The 25958-nt window shown below is 37.3% G+C and overlaps 3 protein-coding genes across 5 annotated transcripts in view; 1 reads left to right on the top strand and 2 right to left on the bottom strand.

Annotated features, from left to right (window-relative positions):
• Positions 1 to 25958, bottom strand: part of LOC118275113 (apyrase-like) — a 235522-nt gene that overhangs the window by 128738 nt on the left and 80826 nt on the right. The window contains exon 12 of one of the 3 annotated variants that reach the window (XM_050696736.1): positions 24302 to 24313. The exons of the other annotated variants lie outside the window; for them this stretch is intronic. The gene's annotated coding sequence lies outside the window, so the exon portion shown is untranslated. Of the gene's footprint in view, positions 1 to 24301; positions 24314 to 25958 lie in introns of those variants that run through there. 3 annotated transcript variants of the gene reach the window in all.
• Positions 1 to 25958, bottom strand: part of LOC118274759 (uncharacterized) — a 380866-nt gene that overhangs the window by 292424 nt on the left and 62484 nt on the right. The gene's annotated exons all lie outside the window — the stretch shown is intronic.
• On the top strand, positions 245 to 15147 carry LOC118275225 (alpha-tocopherol transfer protein-like). Its single transcript, XM_035593126.2, has 6 exons — positions 245 to 450; positions 10918 to 11074; positions 11723 to 11840; positions 12988 to 13122; positions 13661 to 13874; positions 14517 to 15147. Exons 1-6 carry the CDS (start codon positions 288 to 290, stop codon positions 14669 to 14671), a joined length of 942 nt encoding a protein of 313 aa, XP_035449019.1. The 5' UTR covers positions 245 to 287; the 3' UTR covers positions 14672 to 15147.

Raw genomic sequence — 25958 nt, 5'->3', positions numbered from 1 at the left:
TCCCCATTTTAGCTTCAAGGATCACCAAACCAAACACCAAAACCAATCTCTTAACCAACAGTTAAACACCAGTCTAACAAACCGACTACGATTATACTAGTTGGATAACCGTTTCGAAATCTGTGTCGACGACTGTACGTCGGTTATGACATAAGAAGTCGATTTGTAACTTTATATACTCATACTCATTCACTATCCAACAGTCCAACGGAGTACTGCAAAGTGAACGGTTAGAAAAAAGCCTTATAAACTAGTTAAAAAAAGTAAAAAAAAAAAATAGTGCAAAAATGGAGCTGTTATATGAGAATCAGATCTTGCGAATGCCACCAGGCACAGTTGAGAATATAAGGAAGATCCATGATTTGGATAAGCCTGGGAGATTGGACGAAGCTATCAAAATCCTGGATGACTGGGTACGAAAACAGGATCATTTGGTCAAGAAAGATTTTAGTGAGTACCTAAGTATATAGTTAAAGTTTTTAATCTATTAATAATATCACAAATTATATTTAAGTTGAAGTTCACGATTGTACCAAATTAGAAAAACAAAAATTCTATTACATGGGACTTATAACACAAATGGTAAAAAGTGAGTGTACATTGTAAAGTTTCTCCGGCAACGCACCTGTGCCTCCTCTCGTGTTGCGGGTGTCCATGGGTGGCGCTGATCGCTTACTATCAGGTGACTCGTTTGCTCGTTTGCCACTTATTCCATAAAAAAGTACATTGGAAAGTGGCACTACGTGCCATATTGTGCATTTCTGCCTACCCCTCCGTAGATAAAAGGGGTGACCTTATTTTACTTTATTTTATTACTAGCTTTTGCCCGCGACTTCGTTCGCGTGGAATAGTGACTTCCGGCAAATTTTTGGTTTTAACCACATAGGTCCCGATCTCGCGGGATCTCTTCAAAAATGAGATGTGGAAGATATTCCAGGGAACTCTTCAAAAATCAACATAATGAGCTCTGCGTTTGAATTTAATAGATGTATATTCACTTAGGGCATTGAAAAATAGTTTAAAAACGGACTTAAACTAAAGAAATATTATAATCTTTCCGAACTTTCTTTCTTTGACTGCACGGTTGGCACGGTGGTTGGGCAACTGGCTGCCGTGCAACGGGTAGCGGGTTCGATTCCCGCATGGAGCAACTCTTTGTGTGATCCACAAATTGTTGTTTCGGGTTTGGGTGTCATGTGTATGTGAACTTGTATGTTTGTAAACGCACCCACGACACAGGAGAAAATCCTAGTGTGGGGCAAAGTTTAAAAAAAAAAAAACATTACAACCTATCCTCTATGCTATAATAACCAAGCTTAAACTAAATAGGTAATTTTAAAGAAACGACTTAAATCTAATCTAATTAATTTATAAATTAGACTTACAATTTTATTAAAAAAACTAACTACAGTAACTACTAATAATCGATATCAAACTAAACCTACGTTAAATAGTTTAACCAGAAATCCAGGAAAACCCAACAAATAAATTTATTAATTGACAAATACAACGAAACCAATTTAGAAAATACGAAACAGCAGGACCACTACAGACAAATAATCATACGACAGATAATACACTTTTTCTACGATAGTACCGAAGCGCTCGGCCGATACCCAACCAAATGAATGTAACGAAACCATAGCGCGATCTATTTCGATCCCAACGCCATCTATCGAGGATAAAGACAACTTGGATTATTTATTTATACTCCGTTCGGGCATTTTCTTTGTACTAAAAGTTTAATTATATTGATATTATTTTTTTCATACCTTTTTACTATTTATTTACTTTTTTTTCGATGAATTAAAACCAATAACATGAACTGAACAATTGTAATGACACCATTGCGCGATCAACGCCATCAATCTACGGAGTATAGGAACAGCCCGACATTGTTCAATTCCGTACTATAAGTACTATAAGTACGGAATTGAACAATATATGGCGCTGTATGTCCGGAATAAATTTATTTTTTATTATATCCTATGTCCTTTCTAAGGTTCTTAACTATATCTGTACCAAATTTCAACCAAATCCGTCAAATAGTTGCGGAGATTAATGGTATAAGCATAGAATAGTGTTCGACGTGATTCTTTAATTTGACATAACTTTTTTATTTATGAACCGATTGACATGAAACAAACACTAAATGTAAATTTAAGCATACCACAATATATTCGTGAAAACCGCATCCAACTTGGATCAGCCGTTTCTGAGATTAGCGCGCACAGACAAACAGACAAACAGACAAAAAAAAAGTTAATTACATTTTTGGGTTCGACATCGACATAACAATAACCCCTGCTATTTTTTTTATTTTTATTTTCAATGTACAGACAGCACTTTTCTACGATTTTATTATATGTATAGATATAAACCCTTAGGCCTTTGCCCTGCAATGGGATAGCCATGACTGAAAATAAATAAATAAATAATTTATAAACCCGGAATAACAAAATTATGGACCACACTTGTTTCGTGCGAGATTCAAACCCGCAACTCGTTGCACAGCAGCCGATTACCTAACCACTACACTAGGTCACGGCCAAAGCTAACCAAATATGCCGTAGCTTCAGTATAAGAGTTGAAACAGGGTGGTTTCTAGTCAGTAAGAGTCGGTGGAAGGGAGTCTTAGGGGGTTGTCTTATGGCGAGTGTAGTTTTTTTTGCTCTTTTTCCATTCACAGAAATAAAAAACGAGTGAAATAAGGAGCAAACATAAATATATTATCATCACTAAGAACTATCATCTTGTGGCCTATGTGTTATTCTAGACCATAATCTACCCCTATTCCAAATTTCATTTCCAATCCTTCAGCTATTTTGACGTGAAAGAGTAATAAATATACCTACATAAAAACAAACACAAACATTTTTGCATTTATTATATACCAACTTCTGCCAGTGGCATTCCCGTGTGATCAAAAGGTCTATGTGTTATTCCAGACCATAATCTTTCCCTATTTCCAATTTCATCTTGATCCCTTCAGCCGTTTTGTTGTAAACAGCAACGAAGAAACAACATACAAACTTTTGCATTTAAAATAATATAATAAAATGTAGGATTATAGAGAATTTGCATAATTAAAGTGGAATAGTTAATGTGTCTACTTGCATTGGAAATCCCCGTTCGATACCATTAGTAATAGTAACTAGTCCAATAAAGCAATCAAGAACCAAAGGTTGTTTATTATTGGCAAATTTAATTTAAAACGTGACGATTGGCTAATGTTATTTGTGAATACTCTAGGACCTTTATTGCTTAATAGTGTTAAAATTTAATATGAGGCAATTTCAAAACTCTTTAATATAAAAAGGCCAACCTCAAGTGAGGGAGAGCCATGCTTCGGCACGAATGGGCCGGTTCAATCGGAGTGATACCACGGCCTCACAGAAAACCGACGTGAAACAACGCTTGCTTGGTGTTTCGTTGTGTGAGTGAGGTTACCGGAGGCCCAATTAACAATTGCCAATCTTTCCAACCCCGATTCCCCAACAATCCTTAATATTCTAACCCCTAAAAGGCCGGTAACGCACTTGTAACGCCTCTGGTGTTTCGGGTGTCCATGGGAGGCGGCGATTGCTTACCATCAGGTGATCCTTCTGCTCGTTTCCCGGCTTATTACATAAAAACCTGTAGTTCCTTCCTGTATAAAATGTATAAATTCTGTCATTTATTTCATCATGATTCTCAGCCCTTGTTGACAGCTAGATGATAATATTGCCGTATAAGTAAATTTGCCAAATCCCCACACTTGGCAAGCGGGTTCAACATCAATTTCAACAGTCTATAAGTGGCCACTGCAGACCAAATTGAGAATTGAGAAAGCTTGCTCAATGCGGGTTGGCGATTTCAAACTTATAATTAGATATTGTAAGCCTAGGTTTCTTCACGATGTTTTCCTTCACCGTTTGTCTAAATGTGGTGGTGGTCTAGCGTCTAAATAATCTTAGAAAGTACATATAACTCGGAAAAAGTCACATTGGTACTTGCCGTTGGTAGGTTTTACCCTCGTGCATGAGAAGCAGGCGTCTTAAACCTTCAGGCCACCACGGCAAGTGGGTTGGAGATTATAATTTACAAGATTTAGGTTTATTTATTTATTTATTTACAACACATACAACACTGCAGCGTACGCTATTACGTTATATTTTTAAGTAGGTATTTGACCACATAAAAAAAAGGAATTAATTAGGTAACAAAAAGAAGTCATAAAAATTAATACCATACAAAGAACGCTGTGTCTCTTTAGTCGTGTGCTAATTGGTTTCATTTCATGTTTTTGTGTATGTGTGTTTGTATAACCAGAAATGCAACAACTCATCTTAAGAAGATTAGCATAAAAGCAAAATTAAAAAATATAATAATTTTATTTACTTGTTATGTCATTGTCGTTTGTCCAGATTGGCTGGACCTTTATTCTAATCTTTTGTAATTAAATCAAAATCACTAGACTCAGCTAAGCTATGTTTTTATATGGAAAGATGCGTGATATGGATGTGTGCTATTGATAACTTCTCTACTATCGATACATGGCATACGAGCTGCGCATCTTCCTCGCACAACTACTTTGCGTGGCGGCATAGCATAAGTGGCGGCACTTCATAGCATAAGATCTTACTCGCACAACTACTTAGCTTAGTATTGGTAGAAACGGTCATTACTTTTTCACAGCTTAGCCATTACATCTTTGTAGCATAGCTACATAGCACATAAGCCTCATCTAGCTATTTGAAATATTGACGTGTAAAAGTGTTATTTATTTAACCTACTTACAGAAATAAATATCATTTATCATATCTGGTGGTAAACCAACCACAGAAAGAAAAGGGTGAAAACGTTACTGTACTTAATTGTTCCTAATGGCTGATTAAGCTGTTTACCATGTAGAAAGTGAGGCATTCACACACACATATACAACCTATAAGTAGCCACTGCTGACCAAAGGTCTCTTCTCATACGAAAAAGGTTTGAGCATTAATCACCACGCTTGCTCAATGCAGGTTGGCGATTTCAAACTTATAATTTGAAATTATAAGCCCAGGTTTCGTCACGATGTTTTCCTTCACCGTTTGTCCGTGGTGTCTAAATAATCTTAGAAAGTACATTTATTTAACTCGGAAAAAGTCACATTGTTACTTTCCGTCAGTGGGTTTCGAACCCGCACATACATGTATAAGAAGCTTGAACCTCCGGGCCATCACGACACATGTGAGGCATTAGTAATCTTTCTTTGAGTTTAGAGATTTCAAAAATACGGGTCAAACACGGTTGCGATTGTGTCCGCAACTAGTTTCATGTTATGTGCACACTATTAGCGTATCAAACATGTTTGTAGCAAATATTTCAGACTAGCTTTCCGCCCGCGGCTTGGCGCGCGCTTTTTTAAGATATTTTTGTTACTCACAAATAGTTAATTCCAATTTTTAGCTCTGCGACTTGAAAATTGCGAAATGTTCTACCCCTATTTTTAGGGAAGTAGGGATTTTTTTAAATAATTATTAGTTCTCTACAGGCACTTGGTCTTTTTGTAGAGAACCAATGTTATACACTACAATGAACTACAACTAAATATAATTATTACCACAAGAATACTTACATATTATTTAGTTGCAATTTGTTTATCTATTTACATAATATTTATTAAAAAAGTGGAGTTTAGAGAGAGACAAAAAGTAGCCATTGTCACTGTCAACTCCCTAACTAACTTCACACAAAACATCATGTATGTTATTACTCTCTTCGTTGCAACGTGAACAAAGTACAAACAAACAAACACTCACTTTCCCAGTTGTAGTATTACCACTAGGTAATACTACAACTGGGAAAGTGAGTGAGTTTCTACTAAGAAATAAAAAAAAAAAAACATTATGATAATCCCATAATCCTTAAAGACGACTTCCAAGTCTTAAAGCAATCAGACGTCATCGTGAATACAAAAATTTGATTTATTATAATTAAACAAAAAAATAACTTGTTCGAAATCGAAAAATTGAATTCCAGTTTAAAAAAAAAAACACATGTTGTACTGACACGTGATTTTGGTACCGGCTTGTCAAACCAGATTTTTGGAATTAGACCTTATTGGTCATATAACGTCATAGATATAGGTACCTTGACCTTCATGAAATTATGTATCATAAATGATGATTTTCAAACAGATTTTAATTAAGGTAATCAATAACAAGCAAGCTTCCTTGTGCGAACTGCTACACTCTCTAAGCTCCATCGCTATGGGCCGGCAGACAGACATGACCGACGAGAAGTCAAGTATAGAACCAATGATTGACTGCAGAAGTATCATCTTATGGTAAGCAATCGCCGCCGCCCATGGACACTTGAAACACCAGAGGCGTTACAAGTGCGTTGCCTTTTGGGGGTTAGGAATTTAAGGGTTGTTGGGGAATGGAGGATTGGGAAGATTGGGAAATGGGGTCATTGGACTTTTGGTAACACAACAAAACACAACGCAAGCGTTGTTTCACACGTTTTCTGTGAGGCCGTGGTATTACTTCGGTCAAGCCACCTCCTTCGTGCTGTCCCATACGTCAGCTTGTTTACCAGCTTATACCATAAAAAAAAACTCTTTCTTGCTCATGGAACGATAAAACGCACAAAGACATGTTGTTTTAGTTTATGTGTAACTTTTTAGGAAGGATAAACTGTACCTACATAAATTATATTACTTTATTAGTAACACGCTAACCTTAAGTACCTACTGAATAATTATTATTTATACGATTATTGCTCCGTGAATGATATACTTAAATGGACAATAATTGCTCCCATCCATCTCTATAAAACTTATTCGTGTTAATTACAGCATTTATGACTGGATAATGACTGATCAGATTGTCACTATTATCCCAAGACATTGTATCAGAGACATGTCAAGCGAAGCCGGCTAATTTCACCTGTCTTATATGGTGATGTCATGGTGGCCCGGAGGTGTATGACACCCGCTTCTCATGTATGAGGGTACGAGTTCGAAACCTAGCAACAACAAGTATCCGGAGCTCTGGACAACGTAAAAGGTTACTTTGAGCTTTGAGCTGGAGCCCCCAGCTCAAAGCAGGAGTAGGAACGGGGTGGTTTTTAGTCAGTAAGAGTCTGACACTCCCTCTCGCCTCGGGAGAAGTCATTGGATGATTTTCCCCCTCAAAAAAAAAAGTAACAACAAGTACCAATGTGACTGTTTCCAAGTTATACATGTACTTTCTTAGATTATTTAGACTCTACTGTGAAGCTGTGAAAGAAAACATCGTGATCGTCGAACAACACATCGTCCTGGGCTTGTAATTTCTAATTAAAAGTTTGAAATCGCCAACCCATATTGAGCAAGCGTGGTGATTAATGCTCAAACCTTCTCCGTGTGAGAATAGGCCTTTGGTCAGCAGTGGTCACTTATAGGCTGTTGAAGTGATGATGTGATATAGCGACAACGCGCAACTTATGTCCACAGCGACGTTGGTGTTACCAGACATGTCTTCCAAAGTCCAGCAACGTCGCACTACGTTTTTTATTAAACGTAGCCACACTGAGATTTTCTCCTATGTCGTGGGTGCGTTTACAAACATACAAGTTCACATACACATGACACCCAGACCTGAAACATCAATTTGTGGATCACAAAAGAGTTGTTCCGTGTGGGAATCGAACCCACCGCGCCAATCGTGCAGTCAAAATTACCTAACGTCGCTGGCGACACGTGACACAGGACAATTGTCACCTAGTGTATCCTTGGCTTCAATAAAATTTATAGCAGGATATCAGCCATAAAATAACTAAGTAATATAATGATAATTACGGGAAACTCATAAAACTAATTATACTTGGTACTTACACTACCAACAAAGTTTCCAAGGGCGGTCTGATTGACAATAGGTTCATTGCTCAGGTTTTTTTTCTTATACCTACACATGTTTTTTTATGGTGTAAAAAGTCAAAAGTCAAATTATTTATTTCAATTAATCCTAAATTAATCACTTTTGAAACTTCAAATTGAATTGTCCGTCAGTCTGTCCGTCAGTGAAGCTAGGCGTTAAACGAGCAGACGGATCACCTGATGGTAAGCAATCGTCGCCGCCCATTGACACTTGAAACACCAAAGGCGTTACCGGCCTTTTGGGGGTTAGGAATTTAAGGGTTGTTGGGGAATCGGGGATTGGGAAGGGAGGTAATTGAGCCTCCACTAACCTCACTCACACAATAAAACATAACGCAAGCGTTGTTTCACGACGGTTTTGTTTCACGTCTGTGAGGCCGTGCTATCACTCCGGTCGAGCCGGAACATTCGTGCCGAAGCATGGCTCACATTTGATGTACTCTTTCGTATGATGTAGTTAAAATCAATGGACTTGTCCAATAATTCACAAAATAAAAACACCTAATAAATATTATGTCAAGTCTTGTATAACTTACAAAACATCATTAATTCAATAAAAAGGTCACAGAATTACTTAATTTTGAAATGTTTTTTGTTTGTTTCTATGGGCCTATAAACCATTAAAAAAAATGTTAATGATTATAGGAAAAAATATGTTCCAAACCGGTTCTACATCCTAATCGTAAAAACCGATTTAATATGAGAAAACCGTAATTCTTAAACAGTCCATGAAATTTATGTTATAAAAAACATAATAATATGTTAACAAGGTTTATTACAAATTAAAACATTACATTGATGAATGTTGCCCACGATTACCTACGTAGAATTTTTTTTTCGAAAGCTTGTGTAAAGATTTTTTATGACTATACACAGACATAATTTATGCAGACAAATCTAATTTTTATACTAAAATTTTGTAAAATATATAAGCTACTAATTTCTGCCCGAGGCTTATCCCGCGTTCCTGTGTGATAATACATAATCTATCCCTGCTCTAAATTTCATCCCGATCCCTTAAGCCGTTTCGACGTTCGATAGAGATGAATAACTAAATATTTCTTGTCCAATTACTATGGTGACAGGACACTATACAAGAGAATACCTTACCTATTAAACAATCTGCCAGCAGACATAAGGAGTGAAGCAAAATTAATTAGATTTAAACGTAAATTAAAATTATATTACTTAGACACTTTTAATTTGTAAAAACATATATTATTAACATAGAGATTCAGCGACCCCACAGTCAAACTATTAAAACGGTTTTGTGGGGCTTAGTATATTGTAATGTAATGTAATATGGAAATTGAATAAATAAATAAATAAATAAATAATTTTCGTTATTCACGCACACACTGCTTACCATTAAGAGTCCCGATATGACTTGAAAGTAGTCGATCTTTTCTCAATTAGTTCATATAAGTCTTAACTTCAATTAATTAAGTCAGTCACTTGAAATTGCTGGTAATTAGGTCTTCGGTAGCCACAACGAACCACAACGCAAACATTGTTTCACGTCGGTTTTCTGTGAGGCCGTGGTATCACTCCGGTCGAGCCGGCCCATTCATACCAGAACATGGCTCTCCTACATTTTATATTAATTGTTTCATGGTATGAATTCTCCGTCACTACACGTTTAGCATGAAACGGGGAAAATACATTATAATTATTCTTCTATAATATTACACATTAACATACCTACTGCACGATTTTATAACGATTTATTATGGCACGAGTATGAAACCAATACCAAGAACGGCATCACGTTCGATACTTCGATAGTTATAATTGTACACCATTAGCTGTTAACACTGTTATGCTATTTTCACGAGTAGGTGATAACTAATTATTATACTCTTAGTACTTTAATATAACATAGAATACCTAACTAGTACAATACGTATATACTACGTAGCTTAGCATGGAGGCTGGAATGGTTCAAAATGCCTCTCCTATGTAGGTCGCAGATCGGCTACCGCCTCACAGCCATACTACGCATCCATAGCAGCCATCTTCCCATATAAAAACATACCTTAGCTAAGTCCGTTTCCACGACTGCTAATAAGTTATGTGTACCAATGAATATGACTAATGGAAGCCAAACGCATCCACAGCAAGGACCCTTTTTTCAAGTGGGGAAAATCATCCAATGACTTCTCTCGCCTTAGGCAAGGCGAGAGGGAGTGTCAGACTCTTACTGACTAAAAACCACCCCGTTCCTACTCCTGCTTTTCAAGCCGGAGCCTCGGTAAACCCGCTAGGTAGTCCGCAGCTCCGGAGGTACTCCGCAGCTCTGGACAGAAAGGACCATAGTCCTTGAAAGTGCTTTTTTAGCAGAGATCCATAGCGATAGGTATCTTTAGGACACCGTAATCTCACAACCAATCACTGTAGCCAACCAAACGTTTGTGTCTACAAAGAGATAGCAAAACAAACACTAGACACTGGTTGATTTGGTCATCGGCCACCGACAACTGGTTGGTTGCGTAACCAACTTGACATTAGTATTATGTACCAAATGACTTAGATAACACCAGTCGAACTAGTGAATAGAAAAACAAATAGATATAAATGACATTGACTTACTTTTTGACAAAGAAAAATTGGATTCTACAATCTCTTTTTTTGTGGAGGATAATCATCCAATGCTTTGTCCCGCCTTGGGCGAGGCGAGAGGAAGTGTCAGACTCTTCCTGACTAAAAACCACCCTGTTCCTACTCCTGTTTTTCGAGCCGGAGCCCCGATAACCCACTAGGCAGTCCGCAGCTACAATCATAATTAGTAAAATCTACCCCCTCCGAGATTACCTACAGTTTTTTTTATGTTATCTATTTTTTTAATAAATTATGTTTGACTTTTTATATCATGTTTATAGTCTGTGATTGTTTGACGAGCTAATTTAATTACTTTCAAGCCACGTTAGGGGCTCTAAGTCTTGAGCAGCATTGTGCGAGATACAACACGGCGAGGATCACATCACCAATTTCTGACCGCTAAATAAAACTGTTCTTGAAAATGCTTTCAGGCAAGGTGTACTTGGAGAAGACGTTGATATCATGCAAGGGCTCCGTCGAGAAGGCGAAGAAGCAAATTGACCGGTTGTGCACCATGAAGACTCTGCTACCAAAATTCTTCACAAAAACCAACGTGAAGGCGGAACTGCAAAACATTTTGAAAGTTGCGTAAGTTGATTTTTATTATTTAATTTTGTAGAAATAGAATAGTAATGAAAGCGCATTCTGCTGTCTGATAGGTTGGCCCATTCGCACCAACCAATCAGAGCGACGAACGCACTGTCGTTTTGTTTACTTTAAACGTCAAGCAAACTCGTACTAAGGTTATTATAGCTCGGCAACATAATATGGGGTCGATCCTCGCACGGAAAAGAGTGTAGAGGAGTACTGAGAGAGGATTTCCCGGAATTTTTGCGGGAACAAGAAAAACGGGAATCAACTATTCATGCGTACGGAGTCGCTGGCAGAAGCTAGTATTATGTAGTTCACTGCACGGTTGCAGCGGTGGCTGGGCAACCTTCTGCCCCGTAACGTATAGCGGGTTCGATTCCCGCACGGAGAAACTCTATGTATGATCCACAAATTGTTGTTACGGGTCTGGGTGTCATCTGAACTTGTATGTTTATAAACATACCCATGACATAAGAAAAAATCTTAGTGTGAGGCAACGTTTAAAAATAATATAGCTTCTTCATTTTTTTTAACGAAAATATTATATTGCTATTGTTTTATTCCTGTAGTTTATTTTCGTCGGACACTGAAAATTATTAATGTAGCAAATGGTATAAGTATTTCGAATATTTTCCCAAATTTCAGATCGCTGTTACCTCTACCCACACCTACCGACGACTACTACCGCGTCCTGCTGATTAAAATCAAAAGTTTCAACTTTACTTCTGAAAGTTTCATGCTGTATTTCCAGTATTGTTTAATTGTAAGTATTTCAACCAGCTTGAAAAATGGAGGTTTTCAGTGTAACATGTATGTATATACAATGTGATAGGGGTGAGATTTCTAACCCGTTAAGGTATAAAAAAATAATATGGGGTGTCGAACCCCAAATATGAAAAATAGCTATTTTTTCGGTAATAATAATTCAGAAATGATTTTGTTTCTCAACAAAACATTATCAAACATATGAAAAAAGTAATGAATTAGTTAGCCAAGGTTATTAGCTACCGTTTGTCGTTTTTTTTTGTTTCTACGACGCATACAACCTTTGATATCACATAAAGTAAAAAAAAATATTAAAATAGCCATAATTTTTAGGGGGAGGGGGTTCAACCCCCCATATTTTTTTTTGTCGATAAAATTAGATGTAGTACTCAGCCTTAACGGGTTAGAAGTCTCACCCCTATCACATTGTATAGATATTGAATAAAACCAATTTGATGCGGTATTCAGCATAGTATTTTTCAGACTTAAGATAAGTTTTAGGTATATTATCAGACTTAAAAAATGTAGGCGATAAAGAAAATTGATGCTTTTGACTTATTTTGAACTAACGACCAAAAGAAAAGGTTAAATGCAGTTAATCGTCGGAAGAATTTTTTGGTCCCATTTAGCGAAGAATTATTAAGCCAAATGTCCTGCGATACGTGTCGCCATCGAAGTTGAATGAAGTAGCGCGACGTTGCCAGACTTCGCTCGACATGTCTGGCAACATCGCGGGTCTCTGAATGCATCAAGTGATGTTTCGAAAATCGCACTATTTCATTTGTTGTACCAGTGGACATAAATTGCGCGTTGTCGCCATATATTATATGTCAGGTGAAATTGGTGGGCTTCGCTCGTTATGGTGGGACATTTATTTGTCTCCTAGTTAAGAGAGACAACTTATCTGACTTTTCTGCGGACTACCTAGCTGGTTTACCGGGCCTCCAGTTCGAAACGCAAGAATAGAAACGAAGTAGTTTTTAGTCAGTAAGAGTCTGACACTCCCTCTCGCCTCGCCCAAGGTGGGAGAAGACATTAAATAATTTTTCGTACTTAAAAAAATACCTTATAAAACTTAGACTTAAAAACTACAATCAGTTTTATTCAAGACGATAATTAATCAATTATATTATTCTACTTTCCAGCTGTGCGAGTACATAAAGGCCAACGATTACGTGAACGGTTTCATCATAATATACGACTGCCGGGAGCTGAACATGTTCGACATTGTATCCAAGATGAGCACGGTCGACTTGCAACAGTTCGTCACTATTTTGGTCGTAAGTATCGTCTATACGTAATGGATTTATTTATAACATAATATTTCTCGATACTGGCAATATAGTCGATTCTTGACACTAGTAGTATTGTAAACAACTTCGTATTGGAGACTCGGTTGCCTTCATGGAAAAAATAACATAATATTTACAACTAAAATATAGAACAAAATAAAATTAAAGTGAACTAATACTTACTTACTATTTTATAAAGAATCAAATAATCATCCGCATCGACGCCAATAAAGAAATAAATAATAGTCTGTCAATCTGTCTGTCAGTGAAGCTAGGTGCTCGTTCCAAAGTGTAGCTTCGAATGGAGAAGAACTCCATTCGTTACTCTTTTAAAAATACATGATTACAATTTCCCTAATGCATTTTTCCTATAAAGAAATGTATACATATATGAGAACAATGCCAAGACATAATGACATGACGTAACATTATTTTTATTAACTAACTGATGGATTAATTATATTTTTGATTTTCATACCGTGTCTACTACCCTACTTTTAATATTTGACACGTTTTTATTCCACAGGAAGGCTATGGAGCCAGAATGAAGAGTATTAACATAGTGACAGAGTCTAAAGCTATAGAGCTGATCATAAACACAGTGAAACAGTTTATAAGTGAAAAGGTTGGCAATAGAATGTACGTCCAACGTACATTGGAGGACTTACATAAAGTTGTTCCTAAACATATCTTGCCAGTCGAGTATGGTGGCACTGAGAAGTCTGTGGAGATTTTACAAGGTAAGGATCAAAATGAGAAAGCAAAGATCTGAGGAATCCCCAATCGTCATTGTCACGCCTTTTTTTATCCCCGAAGGGGTAAACAGAGGTGCACATTTTGGTATATAATGCCACTGTATAATGTACAACCACTTTTCGCAATTTTATGTTATTTAGTCCACATGTAATAGGAGGTGAGCGTATTGCCATATACCGGGCACATTTCTAAACTCAAATATTTTGAAAATCCGAAAAATCTCCAGTAATACTTTACCCGACCCGGGAATCGAACCCGTTACCTCTTGCCAGGCAGTCGTACTTGCGACCACTTGACCAACGAGGCAGTATCACCAACATCTTGTACTAATTATCTATCTCTTATGTTAACAAGCAAAGCCTACAAAATGCGTCTAGCTTGTTAAGGAAAAAATAGGAAGTGTGAGATTGTTGTATTACTAACCTAATAAAGCTCGTCCGATCGTTATCAGCACCTTTAAGAGGCACCCGTTTAGGGCACAGAGAGTAAAGTTGCTTAGAAAAGAAGGATCCTCCTACGGTTCTATATGACAAATCTAACACGCCAGAAATATATCCCCAGTTTCGTTCCTAAAGATAGTCAACAGAACACACATAATTTAATGATTTATTTTTACATGATTTCAGAGGAGATGGTGCAAGAATTGAGCAAAGAAGAGTATGTGGATTACGTGAAAATGATGTTCAGCGCTCGCACAGAAGAAGGGAAGAGAAATGCTGAGAAGTTTAATCAAGAATATCTTGGCATGCCTGGATCTTTCCGAGCTTTGAGTGTGGACTAAATCTCTTGTAGATTTTTGGTTAAATGTAAACTATAGTATGTAGCTTGGTATTTTGGCTTCGCTTGCGTTATAGTTTTATTTTACTACTTTAACAGTCTATATGTGGCCACTGCTGGCTAAAGGCCTCTTCACGAACGGAGAAGATTTGATCATTAATTGTTACGCTTGCTCAATTGGGGTTGAGTTCTCATGCATGAGAGGCTGGATCTTAAGCCTCCGGCCCACCACGACATTTTGACGTTATAGTTACTTCTAAAAAAATATTATCACGTATCACGTAACCTAATAGATACCGTGGCCAAAATCGCCATAAAATACATGTGCTAACGCAAGCGAAGTCAGGGAAAAGCTAATTATTACTTGCCGTATTTTAAGGAATTTTATTATGTAGTTTTAGAATGGAAATATTGGGTTTTCTTGACGGATATTTCTTAGTTGTAAGATTAAAAAAATATAAAACATTTAAAAAAACTGAACTTACTGTTTTGAAATAGCTATACCTAAGTAATTTCTAAGTTCATCATCATCTTCAACGGTCCTTGACTGTCCACTGCTAGATTAAGGGCCTCCTCTAAAAGATCCTAGATTATAAAATGGTCCTAGATAGTAGGACTCATAAGTTGTATACGATTATAGAGGGTAATTATTGGTTAATATTGGGAAATACTAATTCCAAACTTTTTGACACTATTGACAAAGTTTTCATAAAGTCGAACAAAGCCTTATCTTACCCAGATCAAAAATCAAAACTGAGAATCATTTTATAATCACACTGACGAATAATATTTTTTTTATAATTTTAACTTAGCAATCATCTATACATATAATAAAATCGTAGAAAAGTGCTGTCTGTACATTGAAAATAAAAATAAAAAAAATAGCAGGGGTTATTGTTATGTCGATGTCGAACCCAAAAATGTAATTAACTTTTTTTTTGTCTGTTTGTCTGTTTGTCTGTTTGTCTGTTTGTCTGTTTGTCTGTTTGTCTGTTTGTCTGTTTGTCTGTTTGTCTGTTTGTCTGTTCGTCTGTGCGCGCTAATCTCAGAAACGGCTGATCCGAGTTGGATGCGGTTTTCACGAATATATTGTGGGATGCTTAAATTTACATTTAGTGTTTGTTTCATGTCAATCGGTTCATAAATAAAAAAGTTATGTCAAATTAAAGAATCACGTCGAACATTCTATGCTTATACCATTAATCTCCGCAACTATTTGACGGATGTGGTTGAAATTTGGTACAGATATAGTTTAGAACCTTAGAAAGGACATAGATATATTTTTATTTCAAAAATCAAAAAATAAAAATAAGAAGTAAATTATTTATAAATAATTCTATGTCGATCGTTACACGACTTCGGTTCATGTTATTGTTTTAATTCATGTTATTGTTTTAATTCATCGAAAAAAGTAAATAAATAGTAAAAAGGTATGAAAAAAATAATATCAATATAATTAAACTTTTAGTACAAAGAAAATGCCCGAACGGAGTATAAATAAATAATCCAAGTTGTCTTTATCCTCGATAGATCGCGCTATGGTTTCGTTACATTCATTTGGTTGGGTATCGGCCGAGCGCTTCGGTACTATCGTAGAAAAAGTGTATTATCAGTCGTATGATTATTTGTCTGTAGTGGTCCTACTGTTTCGTATATTCTAAATTGGTTTCGTTGTATTTGTCAATTAATAAGTTTATTTGTTGGGTTTTCCTGGTTTTTTGGTTAAACTATTTAACGTAGGTTTAGTTTGATATCGATTATTAGTAGTTACTGTAGTTAGTTTTTTTAATAAAATTGTAAGTCTAATTTATAAATTAATTAGATTAGATTTAAGTCGTTTCTTTTAAATTATTTAGTTTAAGCTTGGTTATTATAGCATAGAGGATAGGTTGTAATATAGTTTCTTTTTTAATTGTTATAAATTCGTAATTCGTAGCTTTCTTTAGTTTTAAGTTAGTTTAAGTCCGTTTTTAAACTATTTTTTCAATGCCCTAAGTGAGTATACATCTATTAAATTCAAACGCAGAGCTCATTATGTTGATTTTTGAAGAGTTCCCTGGAATATCTTCCACATCTCATTTTTGAAGAGATCCCGCGAGATCGGGAACTATGTGGTTGAAACCAAAAATTTGCCGGAAGTCACTATTCCACGCGAACGAAGTCGCGGGCAAAAGCTAGTCACTAATATTTTTCTTCATTAGAGAATCGAGACCTTTAGCTCAATAATCGCAACTTGCCATCATTCGATCAATTGAAGCTGCACCAAAAATATCTATAAAATGATGAAGATTTCAGTTCCACTTCTGACTGTATGAAGCGCTATGCATTGGACTGTGATATTTGTGGAACGTGCAAGCCAGCGGCTTCGATATTGCGACAAACGATACCACCTCGCATTGATATCTTTTGCTACATTTTTGAAAATACCACTTCTATATGGAGTATCGAAATACGTGATGTGATATTGGAGGTTTATTTCCTTGTAGGAGAGAAGCTTCAGGCGTTTGTTTTTGTATGTGGTAAGTCTGTAAAAGAGCGGATATATCATCTGGTGGTAAGCAATCGACGACGACTATGGACGCCCGAAACACCAGGGGAGTTACAAGTGCATTGCCGACCTTTTGGGCGTTTGAAATTTGAGGTTTGTTGTTACTTTGGGGATTGGAAGATTGGCAACTTCTCTCATACGATGAAACACAACGCAAGCATTGTTTCACATCAGTTTTTTGTAATGGTATCACACGGGTTGAGCTGGCCCATTCGTGCCAAATTTGCTTTTTTGGTGTTATAAAAGTATTTTGGATGATTTTGGTTTCAAAGGTGAGTTAGGATTGAATTTTTAAACCAATTCACATCGCACCATAACATTATCATCACTTAAAGTGGAAAAGGTTTAAATGGCTTAGCAATACGACGATTTAAGACTTAAGGCGCTGTGCATTGTCAAAATAGGATTGATTTAACAGTGTTTTTGCCCAATGTTTACATGTTAGAGCAACAAAAAAAATATATGTTAATCTTGATCATTTTTATAAATGGACCACCTTCTTCAAAACACGTTTTCTATAAATTTTCTCGATAGAAAAAAATCATAAACTAACCATTTAAATTGAAATTCTAGCCATTGTAACTATATTATTTATGAACATATCTTAATAAAATTAATAACAGTGACGTAATTTAAAATAATAAAAGGATCTGCCGCATTTATTATAATTCATGATAAATAACTCAGAACGAATCGAACAAAATGTCGTCCGATCATGACATCTATTCGTTTCTCTTTCATTCCTACGCGGACCGGCAGTGACCGCTGAGGCGCGCTGCTTGGTGGACCTATGTCAGTTTGTGTCAATCGCCGCTCAGAAAATAATCATTCACTAACATATCTTTTTGCTGTTTGTAATATTTTATTTTGTAATTAGCATTTTCTAAGTTGGGTTGTCAGTATATTTTTTTGTACGAAATCGATTTGAATTATAAGTTGTGTAAATACAATTAATTTTTTCTTATACTATTACCGCATAGCATGGTGCAGATGACACATTCAGTAACGTTCCGTATCATTCTTAAAAGAAGAAGGGGACTTTTGGGCCCAGCAGTTAACTAGTTGAAATGTATATTAAAAAAACCGTCATATTTTTCTAAGGGAAATCACAAAATATGGTACCTTGTTTCTATCTAGGAAGCGAGAAAACTTAAATTAAGTTGTGTAATAATGTATGTAAAATAATGTATGTATAACGTACTCTTTGATTTAAACTTCTTAAAACACTTCTGTCTGACTTCAGTCAGTCACCGATTGACAGATGACACTTTCCCTATACTTATTATACTCTTTGGATGACACTCGTTCGTTGTGTTTCGCTCTAAGTGCGCACGTATTTTCCATGTTTTATTGTTTAACCCCACGACCTCGGCTTTATAAAGGACTTTTGACGGATCTTGAATCTATAAATTACCTGACTCTCTATTTTGGACAACTGCAACAAGCCTATCAATCGAATATTGACGACATAGATCGCTGTGTAAATTGTACGATTGCGACTGGTCGCTGTAACTCTATTGGCAGAAGAGTCTTGGAAGATGAGGCGACTTTATCAGTTATTCGTCAGTGGCGTGCATCTCAGCCTGTATAATATGGTATCTCAGTTGGGAAAGATACCAAGAAAATATACGTACCCCGAACCCCTACACAATTCTACGATGACATTCTCCTAATTATTCAAGATGATTAATACATATTTTATACTAATATTGGTGTTTTATTTATATATCCTCCTGTCCCTTTTTTAGTTTTTAAAAGGTTAGTGCCTACCTACTGCTTCTAAGGGCCTATGCACACCACGTTTTTTAAACGCGCCGGGGCCGCGCATTTGTATCGATACAAACGACAACAAACTGCTCTGTAGGAGAAAAACGCACCGTCGACGCGTGTTTGTAGCGATACAGTCGCGATGCAAACGCGCGTGTGTAGCGATACAGACACGCGTGTGTAGCAATGCAAACGCGCGTGTTATCGATCCACACGCGCTAGTGCCGCGCGTTTGTATCGATACAAACGACTACAAACTGCACTGCAGGAGAAGAGAACGGCCGGCGACGCGCGTTTCCAAAACGCGCGTCGACGGCGCGTTTAAAAACGTGTTGTGCATAAGCCCTAAGTGCAGAATATTGAATGTAAAAACTTGTCTTCGACTGTAGCGACTGTTCGGGGCGCTGAATGAAGAGCCAAACGTGTCAGATCTTCGACACGTCACACACGCTCCTTGCTTACAACCATAACACAACCAAAATTATTCAAAAGTATTTCGTAAAAAACACAAAAAACTGCAATGATATAATATAACCTCAATTTTACTACATTAGGTACATATAACTTGATTCAACTAACACATATTGGCGCAACATCTGGTCGGTGCCTGTTAGCCACACAGAGGATGTGAATAATGAAAATGGGAAAAGGACTAGGGGGAATCAAGTTGTGCAATTCCCCCGCACACTCTCCGAAATGTATCCGGTAAAAAACGGAAAGGCTTGCGACCTTGCGCCTGTGTTCAAGGCTTTGAAGCCGGGCCTCCACAAGCGCATCATCATTGATGAGCTTCTTGGCACGCCTTTCAATGTGTTCGAGCGCATCTAGCTGGCATTTAGCCGAGCCGTCCCAAAAGTGAGAACAGTACTCCATACATGACCGAACCTGCGCTTGGTACAGGCTCAGCAGTTGTTTCTATCTATCTTTCTATCTATCATCACTGACAGGACTATTGTAGCCAATAAACCTGATATAGTGGTGATAGATCGGCAAGCGCGCCACACGATGATAATCGATATCACCATTCCTCATGACGAGAACCTTATGAAAGCTGAGAAAGATAATAATCAAATAAAATATCTTGACTTGGCTCACGAGGTTGTCGACATGTGGAGTGTGGATTCGGCTATCATTGTGCCGATAGTCGTGTCGGCCAACGGATTAATACCCAACAGCCTCGACAATCACCTTAGGAGGCTGGGGTTGGGCGGATGGATCAAGGGCCTGATGCAGAAGGCAGTACTTCTCGAAACGGCACGTATTGTGAGAAGGTTTCTGTCTCTGGAGCCCTAACCACCGGTAGCTTGGACCATGCTCCCGCTACTGGTCGGCTCCTATTTTTATATTTTTAAATATTATTTTATTTTGTATGTTGTAGTATTTAAAAATGTAAATTTAGATAATTTTAAATAAATGTAGATAAGAAATTAATGAGAATTCAATGTACGCTGCGAGTATCGATAGCGATAAAAAAGATCTTTCTAATGTCCATCCCTAATCATGTGGTACTGAGAGACGTCAACGTCATACAGGCAACTGTCACTAGCGCAAAAACTATAGTAGTAGTAAGTTTATGTAAATTATTGTTCGATTTCGGTTTTAGTCATAAAAAAACAAAATAAAAAAATAACCTACTATAACGTATTGAGTACCTATTCACTGAGAGTTCAATTTAATCAACTTTGTTTTTGAAAATGGAATCTGAAAACCTTTAACCAAACCGGCAACCGTTTATTAATATTTATTTTTCTTTTGTAATTAATGGTGAAGCTTGCTAGAAAAAAAATACATATCATCGAATAATTTTCTAGGTTTATTATAGTACCTAACTTTATGAGATAACTAATTTGCGCACTATAGAGGATTGCTCTTAATAAAATGAAGGCGTAACATAAGCAACGTAAGTAAGTGCTACAGAACAAACATTTTCTAGAAAGATCTCATTGATCAGCTAGTCACATATGTACTGGTAATGGGTGCCATCTTTTATTCTAGGTTCCAGCATAGTAATATAGGGTACCTAATTATTAATGGTGGCAAATGTACTTATAGTAATTATATTATTACTTCAATCACGAAATAAACTCCGTATTTTACTATAAGGTAAGCAGGTAATAAGTAATAACATTGTATAAGTATGAGAGCGCCACTATCGCCAACAAACTGTAATACAGTTTGGCGATTTTTGATGTAAAAGTTAATTATGTAAATTTTAATTAATAAAAAAATAGGTAAATGAACAGACCGATCGAAGCGGAGGCAATTGGCACCGCCCATGGTCACCCGCAACACCCAGAGGTTACAAGTGCCTTATCGGCCTTTTAGGAGTTAGGAATTTGAAAATTTTAGGGATTCAGGGATGGGAGATGTTAGGGATGACCTCCCGTAATAGGGCCTCCGTTAACCACACTCAATGACGAAACACAACACATCCGTTTCCGAGGCTATCTGGCGAGGCGTGGTATCACTCCGGTCGAGCCGGCCTATTCGTGCCCAAGCATAACTCTCCCATATTCCACACAAAAATCAAAAAATTGCTTCCAGGTATTCGTTGTTCTAAGTATGTTACTTCGTTTATAATTCAACCACAATATGCGTTTAGTTTCTAAGAAATTAATCCCATGACCTAATCACCCTAGTTACAAAGTGATTAAAGCAATTAAGGCAAAGTATTCTAGACTTCATTCAGTTTACATCAATAATAATAATTACCTATAATTAAATGTCATTTTTCTTGTTTACTTCCTTCTACATTTAAGTAACTCCCCGAAAGAAGTTCAAAGTATTTTTAGGCTGATTTTACTCTCACGCTCACTGTCAACGCCAGCGGGACTGTGACAAAGCCATGCTTCGGCACGAATGGGCCGGCTCGACCGGAGTGATACCACGGCCTCACAGAAAACCGACGTGAAACAACGCTTCCGTTGTGTTTCGTTGTGTGAGTGAGTTTACCGGAGGCCCAATTACCCCCTTCCCAATCTTCCCAATCCCCGATTCCCCAACAACCCTTTAATTCCTAACCCCCAAAAGATCGGCAACGCACTTGTAACGCCTCTGGTGTTTCAAGTGTCAATGGGCGGCAGCGATTGCTTCACGCCACCGTGGTGTCCCGGTGAAATATAGCCCTAACAAGTTGATAAAATAACAGCGTATCACATTTCAATAATTCCATTTAACGGGCATAGTATCAATTTCAACCTACTTACGTACTAAAACGTCATTAGCCGTTTTGCAAGCAATATATAATTACGTAGACGACATTACACTCTTATATACTTACTTAGTATATAAGAGGCTACACGTGCATTTATCACGTGTAGAGTTACTCGCACTTTTGTTAACTTTACTGTGCCAATGTTGCTTTGATATTGGTTGTCACTATCGCATTTCACGCGCGCCTCAAAGAGCCATCAGACCACCACAGATGAGGCCCAGTATGGCTGATGCCTGATCTGGAGCTGCGGACTACCTAGCGGGTTTACCGGGGCTCCGGCTCGACAAGCAGGAGTAGGAACTGAGTGGTATTTAGTCAGTAAGAGTCTGACACTTCCACTCGCTCCGCGCAAGGCAAAAAAAGTAATTGCATAATTTATACCCCTCAAAAACAAAAATGGTACTTATTCACGACCCTGCGCCAATGTTGCTTTGCCATAGGTAGGCTTGTGTGTTTGCAGTCAGCCAGTGTACTGGAAAAACTCTCCTATTCGTAGAAGAAAAACAAAGTAAAATGGACGCAAACGTGACAACCAAAGTCAAAGCCACATTGACACAGTGTCGTGGTTAAGTGCAAGTGTCGGCATAACTTGTGGCACCCCATAATATAGGAAGGTATTTTATCAACGATCAAAGATAAACGTCGAGGTCTACCTAACAATCTCCAACGAGTCTACTAAGCGTCTACTAGACTATTTTATATAGATGAGCCCACAATACACCAGTGGACTATTATGGGCTTATTATTGACGATGCTTGGCTATGATGATGGCTAAAGTATTTGAAACCAAAAGCAATGGAAAAATATTTGAAACTACTAATTTTTGTAAGTCGAATAATGTACCTAAACGTCCTAAGTCTAAAAAATACTATGCTGAAAACCGCGTTAAAGTCAGTTAAGCCAAACGCGAGATTATCGCGCACAGACATACCTACCTACATACTTTATTTGAAGTCCTTTAAAAAACACTAATGAGCATTACCAACTACTTCAATTACGTTGACAGACAAAAAATTACGAGTTACTGCGCGTTATTAGTGCTTTTGCGCAAGAAGTCATAGCTAATTGCATAAAAGTTCAAGTTTGTTAAAATTGACAGTCAGTTATGACCTCGTGGACACAAAGAAACACGATATAATAGAAAAATAACACTGAAAGTATACCGATTATTGATCTACAGTATAATACAGTTACTCTTTTAATCCCCGAAATTGACCGAATACTAGCAAGTGCCTATTTTAATGGGACAAGCCCGCCTCATCGTCACTAAAACCCCTGCAACTCCTGTAAGTCAGGATCTACTTACACTAGATACGACCATGAAAAGGGACTCTTCATCATAAGCTGCCTGCGCAGACGCGGCGACGTTGTGCTGCGCTGCAACTAAAATAGGCTGCGCTGCTCTGTGACACGAAACTAGTAGAACTTTTCTCCATTAATATACGTGATTAAACGTGTAAAGTCAAGACAGTTCAAAGTGTGGGAGAGCCATACTTCGGCACGAATGGGCCGGCTCGACCGGAGTGATACCACGGCCTCACAGAAAACTGACGTGAAACTACGCTTGCGTTGTGTTTCGTTGTGTGAGTGAGCTTTCCGGAGGCCCAATTCCCCCCCTTTCCAATCCCCCAAAAAGCCGGCAACGCACTTGTAACGCCTCTGGTGTTTCAAGGGTCCGTCGGCGGCGATTGCTTACCGTCATGTGATACGTCTGCTCGGTTAACCGGCGAGTTTCATAAAAAAAACCTGTTTTTTAGTTAATAATAAAAGTGGTTTAGTGTTTTTTAAAAACAAACATTAATATTGCAAAAGGAAGTTAAAAACTGGTTGACCCTCAAGACCGCAGTAATGCTAGACGGAATACAGCGGAATCTAATTATTGCTAAAACACCGCATTTATTTATTTTTATTATTATTTAATATACGAAGTTGACATTATCCGAATATTTATCTTGTAATTTAATGTTAAAAGACGTAGAAACAGACACAAAACGGATGGTTCATGACGCCAAAAAAGTCGGCATAAAAAATTGGCATACACGTACCTACGTCAATTTTGCTGAATTATGTACAGCAAACGTAATAATTTTTAAACAGTGAACATTTTTATTTTTTAAATTTTACTCGAGGACAAGTGGATACTTTTCCTGAAGCAATTGTCTTCTGCCGTCCACTGCTCGATAAATATATTTCCAGCAGTAGGAACTCTTGCTTTTCGAGACGAAGCGGGAGTAGGAACGGGGTGGTTTTTAGTCAGTAAGAGTCTGAAATTCCCTCTCGCCTGACCCAAGGTGTGGAGAAGTCACAGAAAATCCTATAACATCTACAACTAAATGCAATTTAGGAATCCCAGTTATATTACTAAAAATTATTACGCTGTTGCCAACTTCCGATAACTAATCTCAGTTTTAAGACACCCACGAATTAAGTCTTTTGACGGACCTACGGAGCTGCGGACTGCCTACCGGGGTTTTTAGTCAGTAAGAGTTTAACACTCCTTCTCACTTTGGCCAAGGTGGGAGAAGCCATTGGATGATCTTCTCCTTCAATAAAAAAGAGCAGTCAAGTCTGGACAAACCACCAAATCATTACCAGCTTAGAACAAAACTACCCCAGTGGTTACTAGTTCTCCAATAGATGAGAAGAGTCTACCGCTACTTCAGATTGTCAATCCTTAGACTACTATAACAAATCTCCCGAGACATTCCGATCATGGTGACCCATCAGTCTAATTAGACTAGCTCACTATGCAGCAGATATTTTAGTATACAAGTGTGAGCGCAAACAGATGCACTCTCTATTCCTTGGTTCCCTCACTCTCATAACTCGATGAGACGAAAGACCGACACCACCGGAGAGAGATAGATTATAGTTCTATATAGGTGCAGATTTGTGATAAGAATAAAATGAAGAGTGACATTATCATAATACTTTATCAGTCAATCAATCAAGATAAGCGGGTAAGCACCTAGACTCACGTCATAAGAAGTGTTTGAGCTAATTTTCTTATCGTAGTACTAGAATTTCTATAGAGGACAAAAGATTTTAGATTATGTTTTTCAAAAAGCCATTGCCCCTCACTAGGATTTTCGCCTGTGTTGTAGGTGCGTTAACAAACATACAAGTTCGTGGATCACACAGGAGAAAATCCTAGTTTGGGGATAAACATATGTGACTGCACAGTTGGTGCGATAGCTGGACAACCGGCTGCCGCTTAACTTGTAGCGGGTTCGATTCCCGCACGGAGAAACTCTTTGTGTGATCCACAAATTATTGCTTTTGGTCTGAGTGTCATGTCTGTGAACTTGTATGTTTGTAAACGCACCCACGATACAGGATAAAATCTTAGTGTGAAGATAGATTTTTTTTAAAGAAGAATATCAAAAATAATATAATAATAATATCTCTAAGATACGACTCACGCTTAACCGGTCCATAATTTCCGTAATACAATGTCATCGTAATAATAACAACATAATGTTTGTAATAGAGTATGGTTAAGACGAAATTGCTAATCATAGTACTATTATTAAACTAGTTATACTCGCGACGTCGTCCGCATTATTAGTTAATTTGAATTTGATAGTCTTAATAATTGTTACCAAGCTATGAATTTTAATATATTATTATATTATTAATGAAAATGTTACCTATAAATGTTATAATTATAATTCTTTTAATACTATTTAAAACAATGTTACCAATTACTATGTAAGTTGATTAAGTACTTTTGCGGTGCCCAATAGGGCCCATAGTTGGAAC

The sequence above is a fragment of the Spodoptera frugiperda genome, chromosome 11 (genome assembly GCF_023101765.2).
Source record: "Spodoptera frugiperda isolate SF20-4 chromosome 11, AGI-APGP_CSIRO_Sfru_2.0, whole genome shotgun sequence".
Classification (NCBI taxonomy): Eukaryota; Metazoa; Arthropoda; class Insecta; order Lepidoptera; family Noctuidae; genus Spodoptera; species Spodoptera frugiperda.
This window is presented reverse-complemented; position numbering and strand designations above follow the sequence as displayed.